Source organism: Lepisma saccharinum, chromosome 13 (genome assembly GCF_977018435.1).
Source record: "Lepisma saccharinum chromosome 13, izLepSacc3.1, whole genome shotgun sequence".
Taxonomy (NCBI): Eukaryota; Metazoa; Arthropoda; class Insecta; order Zygentoma; family Lepismatidae; genus Lepisma; species Lepisma saccharinum.
Genome location: NC_139241.1, coordinates 76903347 through 76922392, shown reverse-complemented (window position 1 = coordinate 76922392; position 19046 = coordinate 76903347). Strand labels below are relative to the sequence as shown.

Below are 19046 nucleotides of genomic sequence, written 5' to 3'. Positions count from 1 at the left end.
CATTCAATAATAAAAAAAATTCTATGACTTTGCCCCCCCCCGAGAAAAAAATCCTGCGGGCACTTTTGCGTGTATGCCGTATTCCGTGATTTCATCTAAAGATGGTTCCACGAGTTTTCATTATTCCAAAAATGATATTTTAATGTGAGAAGTCATGCAACGTAATCTTTATGACTAATATTTTCCACAACTTTTAATGCTATTTCTTGAACGAGATGTGCAAAATTTAATTAAAAGTGAAGAATGCAATTCACGCCGATGTCTAACATCCGGTGGCGTGCCGAAGATTTTCGAAGGGGGGAGTCAGTGGCGTCCTAAAGGGTGGTAGGTGGGGTTTGTAACCCCTCCCCTTTGGCCTATTCCTAAAAAAAAAGAACATCAAATACAGAAAAAATGGCAAAATGAGGACTGACTACTAAAAAATGTATGCCTAACCTCCTCCTCTCGAAAATCCTGGGCACGCCACTGGAGGGAGTAATGTATCCATTTCTTTTATAGTCAGTCCTCATTTTGCCATCTTTTCCTACTTTTGACGTTCCCCTTTCTAGGAATACTAGACCAAAGGGTGGTTATGGCCCCCCACTAACTCCCCCTTGGGCACGCCACTGGCCACACTGGATGATATGAAAAGTCTCTTAACGGGAAATTTTGATCATGAATGTAACCTCCTGGATAAAAAGTTCACTTCTGGAACCAGATTGTTTCCTGTGCACGTAAGTGAGCGCGCACATACATGAGGGCACATAATTTATTGGCCGAGTCTGCTGCCGAACCATAATTCATTCTCATCGTCGCGACCAGCCAATAAGATGTGATTAGAGGGACATTCAACGATAAGTTGGCCAAGGTGAAGTTTTTTTTAGCAGCTAATCCTATATTTTGTCATCTTTTCATCCGTTCTGTTCTCATTTTTAAAAAATGAGAGTTTTATCTCCACTGATCCCCACTCTGGACACGCCCCTGCTAGATTTATTACAAAGTGAAAAATGCGTTTGAGTTTGCCCGCATGTCAACCGCGTAATCATGCTTTGCGAAGTTTTGTCGTTTGAAGTCGGCAAGTTCCGGTTTATCTCGTGTGACGTCACATTGTGCGGGGGCGCCACATGACTGAACGTTGATTCTCCTCCATACTTTCACACAGTAACGGCGAACGTTGTTGCGTTTAGTGTGTTTCTTGTGAATTTTGTGTGCATTGTGATTTGTGTAACATTATTTCCTACAAACAGTGGAAAATATGGCAGACGACGGTATTACGAATGGAACACCACATGGGGACGTGTCGGAAATAGAACTTATAATAAAGGTAAGAAGCATTTATTTTGAAGAGAGGGATTTACACGATCGACTTACGTAGTTCTTGTTCATGGGGTGTGACAATACAACCGACATTGTGCTGCGCAGACATTTTTCAGTAGTTATACTCGCACAAATATAATTTCTACCATACTGAAAGTCTTAAACTTCGATTTTGGTGTGCAGTAAGCACAATGTTAGTTTATGATTACGTGTGGCAGTAGTAATCTGCTAGTATAGCATTGATGAATTTCCATGGACGAAACATGGTTTCAAAGTTCCGCCCCCTTTTGGCTCGGAAAACAAATGCCTTGTGAGTGATTAAAGAATGGTACACAACCTGTTGGAGAACTGCGACAAATCGTATTTTAATGTGTTGTTACTGTTCAACATATTTTAGATATTCATTACACTGAGATTTTACTTCGAGGAAGTTTAGGTGGAAGTTCACGAACGACTTTTCTTTTCCCCGTGGCCTTCTGTCACATTCTGAAATTTGCTCGTAAGATTGACAGAAGTCCAAACATAACCGGTATTTCTGTTGCTTTGCCTTACCTTTAAGTAGCATGACACCGATTTGCTTTCTATTTACCGGCACTATACTATATTACGGTTGTCTTATTTGACACATGAAATAAATAGTTCCCACCCTTGACCATGATCGAAAACTGAACTTCGACAACTTGGAAAACATTTAAAAAAATAAAAAAAAATAGAGCATTGCTTTCTCTCTAGGACATATGGATTTCCAACTGTATTAGTCTATACGAGTAACAATACTTGAATCATTGTATTTCATGGGCTTGGATCAGTGGTAATTTTCACATGACAAATTTGGTGAATATATAGTGCCCCATTCTGCAGGCTTTATTGTACTAATTTTTTTTAGTGAATATGCAATCCTTTAATCTCTCATGTACACAGGGGAGTACTTTACCTTTTTGTATATTGAGATTAATGTTGTAAGGGTGAAGTTGTATTGGCATCTAAAAGTATTATAGGTTACTGTTCTGTTTTGATTAAATTAATTTCGATTTTCCTCCATTTTAATGTCAAACCATTGATGCTAAATTAATTTACGATCTATAATTTAACACCATTATTATTCATGGCCATTGCCAGAAATTTTTGTAGGGTAGTCAGGCCATTGATAAAACTTGAATATTATAAACTAAAGAGAGAAACCAACGTTATTTCAAATTTATTGTTATTATATCCTTGGGGAGAGACTTCCACTTGATCCACTATAGTTTAACGTTTCATACAGTTAGTGTACGAAATTTGGTTGGTCTATTTTATTACACATGAAAGTAAATAGGGACATTTTCAAAACTGTGGAACCAGTTATTCTTTGAATTAAATGAGAGAATATATAAACATAACCTGGTTCCTATATTTTACACAAATTTTGTCGATCTGACACAATTTTCACTTTTGTTATTGTGTTACAATAACTAACTGCACTTTATTTCTGTTATTAACGATAAAAATAACAAGCTTTCTGCTTTTTTGTAACTTGAAATGAAGGATCGACATGTAAAGATCTAGCTTTTGTCTGACACCAGGCTCCCTATCATTCAACTCTTCACCCACCTGTGAAGGAAACTACAGAAATAATTCTGAGATAGCCTTTTGTGGTTTATATTATATGGGTTCATTCAGTCTAAAAAAATTGGGTGCACATATGACTTGGCCACTCAGTGTTAACTCACTGTATGGACAATGATTGCATGCCCCAAGAAATTTAGAATCAGTTTAGTAGGATAGGAGTAGCAGTTATATTTTGAGGCTCAAGTTTCTTTTGTTTTATTGCGATTTCATCAAGCTATGAATGCAATTTTAACATTGTTCGATTTCGATTTACTTCTGTCAACACATACGGCAGAGTTTTAGTGATTATTGACGATTTTGTTCAAGATGTGCTTTCGTAGTTAGGTTAGGTAAGCCAGGTTTGGTTCTCTTAGCATTGAAATAAAGTCCTAAAATGCATTCCATTAAGGTTCCAATTTACTTGTGCATTAATTCCCACTAGTCCATGATATATAGTCGCTTGTCAATGGAAAGTATATTGTCCATGGGAACTGCGCATCCTTGCCTAAGATATTTTTTTAAGTTGTTTTTTTTTCAACATAAATAACTTTTTTTTAAAAAAATCCGAACAGTGCTCATTACTTGAAGGAAGTTTCATGTGACAATGATTGCCAAAATTCTATGAATTAGTCTTTATGCTAGGATAATTTGAAAAGAATCATAAAGCAATCAAAACTGTTACCTATTTTGATTATGCGTGCACGACATGAATGAAACAGCACCTTTATGATTCTAATTTGGTTTCCACTTTTGATAAATATACCTTTTTTTAATAGTAGAAGCACAATACATAGTACAATTTAACTTTCTTCATTCCTAAACAACAGAAAGTATTCATGTTTCTTAACTTTTCGAATAGTGAAATGCAGAAATTCATGAGTGTACAAAATAAATACGTAAAATAGTATTAAAACTTTTTCAAACTTAAGCAAGTGAGTATATGTTAATCCAGACGATGTTTCGGCAGGTAAATACTTCCTCCTCCTTCAGGTCTAACGAAATCTAACACCAGACATGGTGTCACGTGAAATAGTGTTAAATAGGGATATGGTTGAAGGAATCAGTAAAAAACACTTAAAAATCCTAGTTATTAAAATCGTAAAAATCCCTATCCAGGTAAAACATTCTAAAAAATACTCATATTCAAAACTAAAAAAACTTAAACCAGGTGCTCACTTGGCAGCCGATGAACTCCCATCCAGCAGTAAGGTGAAGTGCGTGGGTTATGGTCTACACGCACAGAGTTGGAGATTACCTCCTCCCCCACGAGACTGATTCCCCTCAACCGCAACGTCACCAATCCAGTGAGAATTCGTGTTCTTCCCCTAAAACTCTCAAAACTTCGTAAATTTCATCACTTCGTCACTCATCCCCATCTTCACAAATTAGCCAAAAGCGGCACAAAAAGTGAAGTAAAATAAAACAAATCCAAAAACCATTGACCATGAGCTTTTGTCAAGCTGCTATGATGTGAAATGTTACTGTCGATTCGTTCCAAGTGTGAAAATTCCATGTTGCTTCAGTGTGCACATTTATGTAGACAAGTTTACTAATATCACTGGTTGCATCTTTCATGTGGAATTGTGACATGCTTGAGCGCACATGTGTGGAGTGTTCAAAGTCCCCTATTCTTGGCAAATGTTTGTACCCACTGCTACCTGTGCTATACTGGATGTAGGCTAACTTTGTAAAAGTGTTAATTCAACAGTATGTATGAAAAGCTGTGTTTCCTTTGCTACTACTTTATTTTCACAGTTCTTTAGACCATGAATTGATTACGAAATATATTTTATGGTGTTGAAGGCATTTAAACACTTTTTTGGTGCAATATTTTGGGATGTGTGTTCTCCAGGAACTATAACTTTCACTCTCTCTTCTTTTGGAAAAGGAACATAATTATCTTTATTTGCTTCCAAGCTGTGTTAATCTTTTCTTTGGTTGCAAGTTTCTTGATTGTATAATTTTTTCACAACTTTCATGAATAATACATAATAATAACCTGTGCTTTAACCCGCCCGTGAGGACCTGGGCCTGCCTACGTACAGACTGCCGGCCTTGCTCCCACACACCTCAGCAGGGATAGGGTCATTCAATCAGTTACGGGGTGACGTGTGGTCAGCACGATGAACCCCCAGTCATTGGTGTAGGTTTCCATGATCGGGTTATGCTACTCTTTCATATCTCACTAATTTCCTCGCGATGGTGGGTGACCACGGGTCCCATACACAGGCCGAAATCTCAGGAGAAAAGTTGTTACCCTTCGAACCTGTGTGAGCATCCCGTAACTGGAGCCAGGGGCCTCCCCGATGTGGCGTCGTGGCCTTTTGATCAAGGGTTCCCGGGTTCGATACTGGTGGAGGCACATAATGATTCAAATCCCACTTTTAAACTGTAGGTCCAGTCCCAATTAGTCTTACTGGGCATAAAGTGGACTTGAAATGCCAACTTGATCTATCGAACAATAACTGGAGCACAGAGCCTGATGCCTTGGATCGCATGGCCACAGTTCAGGATGAGTAACACATAGCACATGTTCCCAATTACAAAGTTACTAAAGAGGTGTGCCTTTTTCTAAGGACCTCCCTTCCATGTAAGGACACCCCCTATACTGCATTCTTGCAGACTAAGATGCTTCTAAAATCTGAATTCTCAGCCACTATTCTCTGCAGGCCCTGGTTGTGTCTTTGTATTTTACATCAATTTCATCTTATTACCATTTATTCTCATCTTTGCAATTAGCCGAAATGACAGAAAAGCAAAGAAAAATTTACAGAAACAATGCAATAAGACATTACAAGTATATAATAATAAAAAGAACATTTCGTTTAGTCTAGGGACAGAATCAGTGTTGTCTTGGGAGTAGGAATCCAATATCCTGTACTTCTGGGTTTATGAGGGGACAGGAAAGTTTTTACCTGGTGCAGGAGTTCTGCGACTGCCTCAGTGATATGTCTTCATGCACTTGAACTATGCAAGTTGATGATGGGTGTCCACTTATGGCTCTATTCTGTGTTCGTTGTAGTTTTGCAATGTGCATTTCTACTGTCTCTTGTCATACTGGTGAGGCATACGTTAGTGTTGGCTTTGTAGTCATCTTGTATAAGGGAAGTCGTGTTTCTGTGAAAACTGCTGCATAATGTAACATCGGGTGTGCATATCCTATCATTTGTCTCGTTTGCTGACTGGTGCTGTTGATGGGGAATACAATTCAGTTGGTCAAATCACTTTCTATTGTGGTTAACTCTGCACAATTCCAGTTGCAATTTATGAGGGAATAAATTTATTGTACGCATCTAGGAACCTGAGCCTGAGCATTTAAGGTTTTATATTTGTAAGAAGTTAAGATTTTTTAAATGTTTGTTACTTCAAATAATGTGCAATCTGTCACAGACAACTGTAGTTAGATTGATACAGTGGTGGTTGGAACTTGTGTATATGTTTAGAAATACATCATAATCTGTTTGTGTTGATGTCACTTTCTCATCTCAGCAGAGGAAGTGAACCCCCGGGAATGTTTTTCACCTGACGACCCACTGAGTTGGAAAACAGGTGAAGGGGGAGGAATCAATAAGCATGGGGTAAGGGGAAAACCGAATGTTGGTTTGAATTAATTGGGTTTTACCTGCCTGTATTTTGGTTTGTTTTGTCTAACGTTGTGTGTTAGTGATTGTGATTTCAAATGCTGTAAGAATTGCTTTTCGCATCTTCAGGCATCAAATGATATCACCCCGAAAAAATTGCATGCCCACACGTCATATGAACACGTTCCTTCCAGTGTTTCTAGCAAAGAGTGGCGGGAATGCAAAGTATAATGAACCAAATCAATCAGTCTGTTTTCGTAAGAACTTTACAATGTAGTGTAATTGTTCTAATAGACAGACAGAACAGTGTTGTGTTAAGCTGATGTTTTGGAGATATTTAACTTTAGAAAATTTTAGACTAACTTGTTTCCGAGATGTTAACTTAACTTGTTTTGATTAGATACCTAAAATCTATTAGTCTAGCAAAATTTATCTTTATAATTCTTGGACACGATGAGCAAATGAAAGCTCTCCTTTTAAATTTTCCTGATTAGTGCCATAGAATAATTATTATTGTGGTACATGAGTGATCGTCAGTTACACATGACATGGGTAATTTTTCTAGTGTATCATAGCATTAGTGTTATTGTTTCTCGAAATATTGATCAAACTGTCAGTTCCGTGTGATGGGGATGTAATTGCATCCTGTTGCAGACTTTTTCCTGAAGATTGCTTCCACCCCTAGTGCAATCATGAGCTGCTGAAATTATCCACAAGCTACCAGCAGTCCTCAATTGATGGTTTTTGCGTCCCTGCGCTGAACTTATGCTGAATGTTCCTCCGCTACTATCATGCAACCTACAAACAGGTTGACTGTGTTGTATACGGGCTGGGGTGAAAATTCTTCTAAGTGAAGTTTCCGCTACTTCTTGACATCCAGATAGAACATGTCTCCACTGGCATTTACCAATGTTGAGTGTTCTGTAGTTGCTCAGTGTAGGTACCAGTGGCGTATTCTTCCACGTTTTCTGGTTTATCTCCATTAAACCAACTTTTTTCACAGATGTGGAAATTGCCGGAAAAATTGAAGTTGTCAGACTTCTGATTTTGTTTTACTTGCATTCCTAAATTTTTAACTAATTTTCACTGCACCAAGGGATATTGCACTTCATGTGGCAACACTGGATGGGGATTAAAAACAGCCAATTTGGGGGTGGGGAGGTTGTCTTCAGGCCGCTTGTCACCCAGGGCAACCTTCAGAAGTTTACCAAAAAATGATCGTAGACTAACAAATAACAAGTTGAAATCTTCTCTATAAGGTTATCTTTTATACTTGTCTCAGACTTCTGTGTGAGAGACCTGGGTTTGATTACCGGCAGGGAAGAACCAGGAACCATTTTCCACATGTTCAAGCAGCTCCTGCACCCACCCAGCATCGTATAAAGTGGGTACCTGGAGGAAACTGTGGGTTAAAGGTGGCCAGGGTCATGGTGCTGATCACATCATCCCCACGTTTGGTCATGATGAAGAAAGTGTGGGGCCCCAACTCCGCACCCCCTATACACCTTCAAGGTGTGGCAAAGCACAGGGGAGCACTTTACTTGTTTTCTTGACGAGTACAACTTGTTTACAATGCAACACATTTTAGAAAAGTCCAATGTGTTTCCCATATTGCCCATTGAAGGTGGCGTGCTTCCAAGCTCTGAAAAGAATCAGTATGCACCTTCCTTCACTTTAACATAAGGTTGAATTATATTTTATGTCCCTTTTCTGCTTCTCTTGTGATGTTGGCCGTGAGTTATGATTAGATCACATGATACAGATTTAGATAGCTTTCAGAGGGAAGTGACGAACAATTGCGTATGATCAATGGATTGAGATGGCATGGAGCAGCTCAGTATTGAGAGAACTGTCCAGTCCAAGTGAGATATGTTGCTTATCACTTGAATTGGAAAGTTGTCTCAAGGTAGAAAAAATTAACTGGTTAACAATGATGCTGGTGTCACGTGAACGTACTCAGCTTAAACCATACATTGTTATGTATTCAGGTGACATAATGTACAATAACCATCAAATCTTACCATATTGTAGCTGGCATGTCTTGAGCTTTTCTTTAAAATTAAACTGATATTCCATGGACACCAAAGCAATTTATACTTACAATTAATGTATTTGGTTACTTATTGGGCAAGATGCGTTACTGATTTGCTGTTTGCACATTGTTTAATACTTTTGAAGACAAAGGATCTGGGCTAGGCTAGTCATTGATTCTTTCCATCCATCCTTATCATTAGAGCTCGAACGTTGATGGGAAGTAATTATGGCTGCTAATCATATTAGAACAATATTTTTTTTATTTTGAATTTTTTGCTTATTCATTGTTTTTCAGTGTGTTGATAACTTTTTGGTGCATTTTCAGTATTTTTGTTGCTGTTTTTGCATTTTTAATGCTTTTGTCATTTTATGCATGTTAGTCATATTTTCTTTCCCAAAATTTAACAATCAAAAATAAATTGTGACTTTGGTAGGGTTACCAGATCGCTGTAAGGGAAATGTAGGACATGCTGTCCCAAAATGTAGGACATTAAGTCAAAATGTAGGACGCAACACATTCTCAATAAATAATACCTATTTCTATAGAACACGCTAGGAAGTAGTTGAAAAATGACACTTTTCAGTTTTTTAAAAAAATATTTCCCAACGAATGTTTAAATGCAAAATTTCAAAACTTGCAAACCATACTAATCAATGCACCTCTTACTACTTGATTTAAGTGGTACTTCTCAGAGGAGACATTTTTTATCAAAATTTCAGGTTTAGTCAAACTATATTTATTTTAGAGTGGACAAGTCAAATTCTTTCAAATTATAGGGACCAATACCAAACATTTTACAGACTTTATGAAAAAATAATTCTCTCGTGAGTCTGTTGTGTTGATGGTAATGAAAGTACTCTCACAACATTTGAATTATGACCTGTAATGGCAAACAAATATTCAGCAATTACTGTAATTTAAAATGGTTTCATCTTGGGTAATAATACATCCAGAAATCTTGACTTTTTTCTGGACTTTTCTAGATCCTACCTAGGTAAAGTTGGAAATTAGTAATTAAGAAAATAAATATTTATTTAATGAAAATCCTTACCAAAGGGTCAGTTAAGATTAAAACTAAAGCTGAATTTAAGAAGAGAATTAGATCTGCTATTTCGTATTAATGCATCCTGAACTGTGTTTGGCAGACAAGCGAGGCTTTGGCGTCTGGACTCGTAGCCAGTATAATCTTATGTGGGGTTTGTGTCGGTTGTCCCTATATGTTTATGACTATCCATTCATCCATCTTATCTTCCCATCATTCATCCTCATCTTCGCGATTAGCCAATGGCACAGAAAAAAGTTAAGTAAAATAAACTAAATCAACCAATCAATAGCAAAAATTCTTGACCACAAGAAAAATGTATTGCCTTTTTAGTGACTTCTTGACCTACTTGTTGATTTCTTTAATTTTTCTTGACTTCCATGACTTTCTTGACTGGCAGACACCCTGAATATCTTTGTTCTCTATACCCCTGCTTTACAATAAAATTATATTGAATATTGAATAAGAATGGCAACAACTTGTTCCATCAGTATAAACCCTAAGGCAAGAAATTCTGCTCAGGCATTGAACAGTGACGTTATCAGAAAGTGATCCCAAAACTTTGTTCATTCAGTGCTTCCGTTTTCCAGTTTGTTTAATAACAGGACAAACTTCTTTTTGTGCAATGACTGAATCAAAATAAATTTCACTATTGAGTTTGGAAGTGCAGTCCATAGATTTGTAATTTGCATGACTTTTTTCTGTTACGTATTTTCCTATTTAATATGTGACGCTCAAAATGTAGGACATTTATTATATTTTTCAAATTCCTCCTGGACGCCGGACATAAGACTAAAATGTAGGACATGTCCGGGAAAATCCGGACGTCTGGTAACCCTAGACTTTGGTCAAAATGCAAATCAAAACCTTGCATCTCCTTGCACCCTGGTGGTGAAGACTTGATATTATAAGGAGATCTAAATAATATTTATTTAGTATTTTTCTTATCTTCATTTGTGTAAACCACGTAGCATTGTTGTGTTGAGATATTCAGATAGTCACATTTAAAAATTCATATTAAAAATTGAAGCTTGTATTTGAATGGGCTGAAACTTCAACTCCTACTCATATTATGAGCCAGAAAAGTTGTGGTATATACAGCGTAGATGAGGACAAATGAAATATCCGTTGAAATGATATTCAAATCACATTGTTTAATGGATTGTTCTTTTGTTGGTCACTCTTCAATATTTTTGGCAAGTACTACATAGTATTTACATTTTGGGTCGGAAGCGTTGTCAGTCACGTCTTGACTTGTTGAAAGGAGTGTCATTGGCTTATGCTACAGAAGGCGTGGCTTATCTGGTCTTGAACATGTTTCTAGGGCGATTGTGCCTTTTGACAGTTTTAAGTTTTTGGTGTCTGTGTCCTTTCTAGAAATTTGACAAATAAAATACATGTGAATAAATTATATACATGTTGCAAAAACATGGACAGACATCACTACTGTCCCTAGAAATTGGCAAAGCTTTACAAAAAAGCTTATTGATTAATTCTAGCAGAATAATCCAAGTAAATTTATATGTGAAATGCAAGAACCAGGTGAGAATTTTAGGCGTGTTCTTATTCTAGTACTTAATCAAGGAGTATATGGTTCCATGACTTTTCGTAGCTTTCAAGTCTTAGATTTTTATGTGAGAGACAACACAAAGTATACTTTATGGCTAAAATTTTACCCAAACTTTTCAAGAATTTCTTGAATGAGCTGGCTGGAAAGTGATAATAGAATAACTGTAATTTTTAGTATGAAATGTGGAAAAATAAACAAAAGTTATGCAGTACACCCATCTGGTGGATAGATCTGTCATCCAGGGATATAATAATAAATTGACAAAGTAATTAATTTTGTTAATTTATAATTATTTGATTATTATATTCTACTATTCAATTTTATAACAGCATGATCCACTACAAACATATATGGTGCAGTACAAGGATGTCCAATTTTGGGGAAAGGTTCTCAATAATCTATTGTACAATCCTGCTAAGTCACACAATATCTCTAACCTCTTGTGTGCCACTATATTTTAAATAGTGACAGCAGCACTTCTTGGACAAAGACTTGCCAAGGGAACTGTATTACAGTTTATTTGCTCACAAAGTAACATAATTACAGTTACAGCTAACTTTGTAAAGATAAGCCAAAGCTTGTAAAAAGGTTACATGAATTGCAAGCTGGCTGCACTTGATTTAGGGATGATCATATAAAATGATGACAAACCTCGCAATTCAGCAGGAAAGTATAGAGGTAATAACATTCAAACTTTTAAGTTTGAAATATCATTTGACACAAAGACATTTTCTCATTTCAACGATTAAAATTGCAGTTTTCGTTTCAGCAGAATAAGTTTGTCCATTGCTTTTGAATCTTACAGAAAAGTAAGAGAGGTTGCACACCAAAGTGACATACGACATGTGACGCATGAGGATTTTGCCAATCGAACGCAGGCTTGTGTGGCCTGTCATGCTGCTACGGGGTGAAACTTTGCTGTTGATTGTCTCATTCCTAAGTGACATGTGTCGCTTCGGTCTGAAAGCTCCCCAACTCTTAATTTCCATACTCATTACCTGTACACACATACACTGTATTTGTCTCACTGCTGGTTAAAATACTGAAATATTATTTCCCACCATGTAACACAAGTCCAGCACTTCCCATAAGAGATGAGCATGCTAACTTTTAGCCTATACAGTAATAATTAAATATGGATACTTGTGAATATTCGAGAAAGCATTTCATAGACTTCTCCACCTTCGCTGACTTCTTCAAGAATATTTAGAGCTGCAGTGTTAAACCATCCAAGGCATAATTTATTGAATTGCGAGGCAAGTTCCCACTATTATATAGATGTCTCTGAGGTTTTTACAAATTCAATAATACAAGAGCACAGTGTGCTGGGCTTGACATAGTAGAATCTTTCTGGGCCTTGGCAGTCTATTGTTAGTCTATTGTTTTTCTAAGGTTTGGACGATTTTCTTTTCATCCGTTCACTCTGGTGTTTTTGGCCAACCTGTTGGACAACTACAAGGATTGGGCTGATGGCACCATGCACGTATGGCATGCAGTTAGTTACTGGTTGATTGCAGGGCTTGAACTTCTTGCCAAGACCGCCTGAAGCAACAAGTGGTTGTTCCAGCCTCAGGCAACCAGATTCTCTCACATGTGAAGTTTTTAGAAGTAAAGTTATGCACTGTGACACACACACGCACGTTGGGTAAGTTCGAAGGGCAGCAGAGAGAGATTCCTATTTTCAGTGTTTCTCCAGCAAGGGAATGACTCCCCCCTTAACATTGTCTTGTCCGGTGATCGAGAGTCTGTTTCTCTCGTGGTCTGACTTAAATGCTTGTGTTCTGATGAAAATATCCGCCTAGGTGTCGTTTTTTGATTGGATTGCCCGTCTGGGTGTAGTCCATGCATTGATCCAGGAGGCTACAAGTCTATTTAGGGGGTGTAAGGGTAAATTTTGAGCCAAAATGACTATAAGGTGGCCTTTGTCAATGTAATTCTAGGTGACGGGTGTGTGGATAAATCACTGGTGTAGTCTTGATGTAAATGCCCATCTGGGTGTAGTCTGTTGATGGAGGTTTGGCCTCTTGACGCAAACGTCAGCTTAGGTTTGGTCTTTTGACGCAAACGTCAGCATAGGTTTAGTCTTTTGACGCAAACGTCAGCATAGGTTTGGGTCTTTTGACGCAAACGTCAGCATAGGTTTTCTCTATTGACGCAAACGTCAGCCTAGGTTTGCTCTCTTGGCGCATGTGCTCGCCTATATTTAGTCTCTCGTCCACTCAGGGTTCGTCTCGTGACGCAGACGTTCTAGGAGTCGTCTCGTGTCCCAAATGCCTTTCTCGGTCTTCTCAACGATGTGTTAAGTATTGGCACTCATCCTTTAGTAGATAGCAGTGTTGCAACTACACAAATTACCATTCTAGGAACTTAACGAAACATCGTAGGGATGGCGACGCCTAATGCACAGCGAGTGTTAACTCTTGAGTAAGAAGCACGCCTCCCGTGAGCGCGTTCATTTGTGTATCACGTTTTAATGGCCGCTGTGAATTGAGGTGTGAAACTCTCCATAATTTAGCGGAATCGTTGGATCGCGGGGAAACTGTGAAGCAGGAAATATTGTTTTATGATAATTAATGCGCTCGCGCGCGACATGCAATTGTTGGCCTACTTGATAGGGAGAAAGGACATTGACCGACATTCGACTTGGTTTTTCTTGGGATGGAAACACTGGCGAAAGTAACTGGTTAAAGTATTTTTATTTTATCAAATCCAGCCAGATTCGACAGATTAGTGGAGCATAACGTGTTTGTTAATTCCCTTTTTTTGTTTTAATAATTTCGTGTTCAGTGGCTGAATTTAAAGTACTGTAATATTTGAAAAAAAGTGTTGACTGTAAATGAAGGAATGTTTAAATATAATGGCAATTTGCACGTGATGTTCCTATCTACACTGCATTACAGTGTGTGTGTGAGAGAGAGAAATGAGAGTAACATTGAGTTAACAATTATGGTGTTAAGGTTATCTATCCACATAGCATTTCCTGATCACTACCTGTCACTTATGGCATTCTTTTATGGCCTGCTATGATTGTAAGAACGGCCCATGAGGCCGAAACACGTCTGCTTAAATAAAGACCCATTCTGTTCTATTCTAATCACCAATTACACTCGCGTTATTTGACCATTTGGATGGTTTGATAGCTTGGTAAATTTTAGACATCAAGAGCTACCTAGTCATAGTTAGACTATGTTCATTCTCTCTTATGCTGTTAGTTTTAGGGTGATTTCACACCCAAGCGAGAACGCAGGCTTGTGCAGCCTGTCATTCATCCGTGGCGCGGAACGTTGCTCTTGGTTGGCCCATTTCCATCGGTCTGCAATCTCCCTTAATTTTTGGTCTGAAGAGAAGCGATTTAGGTGACTTGAGCGTTGGGCTGCCAACATACGATCTCGCTACCAGAGTCTTGTCCGACGTGTGTTCCTACACCAATTTAAGTGAATCGCAGTTGCATACAATGTCGCTATTTGGAAGGAATTCTCCTATGCAGCTGTCTTTGGAAATACTCCACACACATATACTTCCAACCATGCACTTGACGGATGACAGAGGAAATCTTGGGGTGCTTCCTTCAAAGCAGGTTTGACTCGTTCCTGCATGTTTTGGCTTGATCATGGCCTTCTTCCTCCAAAACCGACGGGATACACCACTTTCACCCAAGCACAGGAAGGGGGTAACCTACAAACGAATCATATAACGCCCACACCACACACAAACATACACGATGTTGGTGTAGCACATTCGGCGTTCGTAGTGATGGTCTCTGAATGATGCTGGAATTATTAGTTCCGGGTTCGATTCCCGGCGGATGAACACTCACCAAAATTGTAAAACTAGTCCTGAATTGCCTCTCTGTGGATTGGGGTACTTCATAACAACTGTGCAAAGCTTTCTATGCTTGTTTGGTATTTGTGTGACCACCGGGAACGTTTGAAAGACGCGAGTGCCGTTTGGTCCTAGTTTGTATCTTATATTTTGTTTGTACAGGGTGTTTCAGCTGATTTGTCCTGATTTAAATCTTTATTTTAATAATGTACTACACCAGTTACAAACTTACACAAGTTTTCTTTGGTGAGAAGAAGATTCAAAGTTTATTTTAGTATGTTTTCAATATGGCCAGAATGCAGATCGGCGACACGTCAAAGGCGAACACACATGTGTTCACATTTCAACGTTTCCTTTGAAATTGTTGCAGTTATCCTCCCGACTACATCTTGCAGTTCATGGATAGTCTTCGAGCCAGATTTAAAAAAAAACTTCTTGTTTCAGGTATCCCCCACAAGTAAAAATTGCACGGATTTAAATCTGGACTTCTGGGAGGCCATGACGTGCCACAGTTGAACGTTTCAGGATATCGATGGTGCGACGACTCTTCAAACTCATGCATTTCTCGGTAGCCCAAAATCGAATGTTTTGTTTCTGCACTTTTCCGGAGAGATGAAAGTAAGACTCGTCACTTACCCATAAATTTTCTGTTCTGTTGATCGGTGTGAATCCATTGTTTGTTCTTCAACAAATGGCTGCCACAGCGCTGAATCTATTGACAAATTGGTGGCGCCAACTACACTGTTCTATATAAAAAAAAATTAAATTAAATTCTGGATGGAAAAGTTGTGATTCCTATTGCAAATTTTGCTCGGATTTCAAATCTGTATTTAGATTTTCTCTGTCAGGGATAGTTTACGAGTAATCGTGATTTTAATTTTATCTGAAATTCTTGCAATTTTAAGGCGAATACTGACTGAACTCATGGAATAATTTAATCATCCTTTCTCGAAACCTAGTATATTATGTTTAAAAGTTATTAATGTGATATGTGACACAATATTCACACACAGAATTGTTATTTAATACTTATTTTCAAAAAAATATAATAATTTTTTTTTGTAAATTTTATTGCATATAACATTATATCCATGCTCTTTTTCCTTTGTCTGTTAAACATGCTTCAAACTGGATTTGCTGAAGTTCTCTAATTTGAGGTCCCACAAAGTACCTTTCTTTCGCTTTGCTGGTGAAAGACGAGGCAATTTGTTTGAAATAGTCTTAAATCTTCTTCCTGTTGTGTCCACAGCCTTTGCAAATTGTTTCATAAGGCCTTGTTTGGTGTGAAGAGGGGGAAGAGGAACATCACACGCTGTATATTTTTCTCCCACTTGTCAATTTCGTTGAGACCAATTCTTTTTTGTGCAGTGGCTCTTCTGTCACGGGGATACCACTTGCAGAGGAAGCAGGTATACTTTGTGTAGCCATGTTGCATTCCCAATATCATTGCAACTATCTTGAAGTCGCCACTTATCTTCCACTTATGCTCATTATATTCCATGGATTTCTACTAATATCCCTGGACCTAAAGGAAATCGGTAAGGATGAAAAATATTGGATAGATCTTGCCTAGGATAGGGACAGATGGAAGGCTTGTGTTGCTGCAGATGTAGCTTAACACAAAAGCTGCAAACACAATGCTTAGTATTTTGATAATAACTTGCAGGTACATCATGTAGCGTAGTAACAGGACTGCCAACATCTGAAACAGAAGCAGATCTGACAATTTCCTGCATTTATAATGAACGGTGAATCTGAGTAAAATGACTCTTTATTTCCTTATAACTAAAAAACTGTCCCTGATAACGAAATTCTAATTACGAATTTGAATTTCCCATACCAAATTCCTTCAGAAAAACTTATTTTCACATAAGAAATAAAACCCTTGTAGAACAGTGTTATTAGTAAAACTTTGAACCTTCCTCTTCCCAACGGTACCTTATGTATGTTTGTATCTGTTGTAGCGATTTTTGAAATCAGGGCAAATAAGCTGAAACATCCTGTATTTGTGTCTGTGCCCGTGGTAAGTCTTGTCTCCGTACCGTACATGCACCTAGGGTTGCGAAAAAGTTAGTTCGGGATAAGTGAAGCTGTTTTTGTGGATGTACCTTGCGGGTTGAGTGAGGTAGGAATCGAAGCTTAACGAAGGTCTCTGACTCCGGAGGGGAAGTAATAGCTGACGCAGCTATATCAAAATTAGAGGTTCTGTTTTTTGTGCGTAGATCGAGGTAACAAGAAGACGCGTTTAATGTTTTCCCCGTTTCAGATGTCTTAGCGGTTGATTTGTGGAGGACCAAATAAGGGAATACATTCGTAAGCTTTTCCAGAGTTGCTTGCAATGTGACTCATCCGTGGGCGTGGCGGAGCGAGCTCGGGATTCGCATCCGGAAGGTCAGGATGCGTTTCCCGGAGGTTCCACGCAAGGTCCTTCAAGGACATTGACCAGGGAGAAGCATTCCGGTCGAATTTGCGCTTTTTTGTTATTTAGCCTTCTTTTTCTGCCTCTTTAGGGTAATCGCGAGGATGAGCGATGATATGATGAAGTGGCGCTCACAACATCCAGGTTGGTGGTCTCGTTCGAGACTTGGGGGGGGGGGGGGATGGAATGTACGATGTTTGAAATTTTTACTTTTGGTTACTTTGACTTGACTCTGTGACGTACCAAGCAGATATCTACTCTATGCAGAAATGGAATTTATATTTTGTTTATCATAATTGCAAGTTAATCCATAAGTGGCAGTTGAGAACCTGTGCGCCGTGGTTGCATACATGCATATACCAGCCAAGTCGTTTTCTAAGACTCCTCAGGGCCTTCCCGATGGCGCAGTGGTAGCGTCGTCACCTTGTAATGAAGGGGTCCCGGGTTCGATACCTGGTGGAGGCACATAATGGTTCGGATCCCACTTTAAACTTTGGGGCCCTATACGCCTTCATGGTGTGGTGCAAAGCACAGGCGAACACTTTGCGTTTTTTAATATTTAGTATAAACTACAGGAACCAGATTGTTTTTTTCGTATTTTATTATTAATCCATAGAATATATCGTTCAACAATTTCAAAACTTAAGAAAAATGTGAGAGGTCAAACAACATTGAGTAAAATTTCACCATATATTTTAAGTATGTAAAAGTTAATAACAAAAATGCATTTCAGTACATTAAGTGAATGAAATGTAAAAAGTTAATGAGAGAGAGCTGTGCTGACATCTGGTAGATTGAGTTAAAAAGTCTCGCCATGGGTACAACAATAAACTTGGGAATGCAATTGTTTTATTATTAGTTTATAATCGTGTTATTGTATAAAATATTCATAGCCGTGATGATAATTTTATTGTTATTCTATTCAAGCTTTATTAATGGCCTGCCCCACCACCCTGCAAAAATTGCTGGTCGGCCCCATGTTAAAGCACATGGCCCAAAAAGGGGCTTGCTTGATAATGAACTGTGGCCCTGTTCAGTGTTGAATATCAGGAAGAAAAATCCCAACGTCCTTAACAATAACATTTATGTCGTTACTCGCGTTCGAAATTTCACTGTGCGTAGAGGCGGAAACTTTCTCCTGCACGTGAGAGAGATGAGGGGGGGGGGATCTCGCAGCCGCCTGCTTTGGATGTAGGTCAGTTCGATAGCATTACATGCCTCCAATGGTGCATTGACCGAGCGGGCTTTTCTTTCGAGTAGCAGGAAGAAACCGAAAGCGACCTCTATCCTGGCAACAGCGCGGTCCCCTTTCTCTGTAAAGGTCGTAAATCCCTCGGTGTTAACCACACAACACCTGAGCTAGCCGAGTATTTCTTGGTCAGTGAACCCGCCGTGTAGAAGAAAACTTTGTATTTTCGCTTGGAAAATCCTGAGTGCAGTATATACCCATGGCAGGAGATAAACAATGAAAATAAAACCAAGAAAATGCACATGTAGCAATATAATAATAATAACTAAACAGGGTGTCTACCAAAATTCTTGACTTTTTTATGATCAGTTAAGAAAATAAATATTTAATGAAAACCCCCCACGAAAAGATTCAGACTATGATTAAAAGTGAAGCTGTATTTAGCAAGAAAATGAGACTTGCTTTATCTATTAATGTTCCTGGATTGGCAGACTAGCGATGCTTT

The 19046-nt window shown here is 38.4% G+C and overlaps 1 protein-coding gene across 1 annotated transcript in view; it reads left to right on the top strand.

Moving 5' to 3' along the window:
* Window positions 1–1124: 1124 nt before the first annotated feature.
* The window catches only part of Clic (chloride intracellular channel protein 5), a 140832-nt gene continuing 122910 nt past the window's right edge, over window positions 1125–19046 (top strand). The window contains exon 1 of the mRNA XM_083134478.1: window positions 1125–1303. Coding sequence (XP_082990604.1) covers window positions 1235–1303 — 69 coding nt within the window. The 5' untranslated portion in view covers window positions 1125–1234. The remainder of the gene's footprint in view (window positions 1304–19046) is intronic.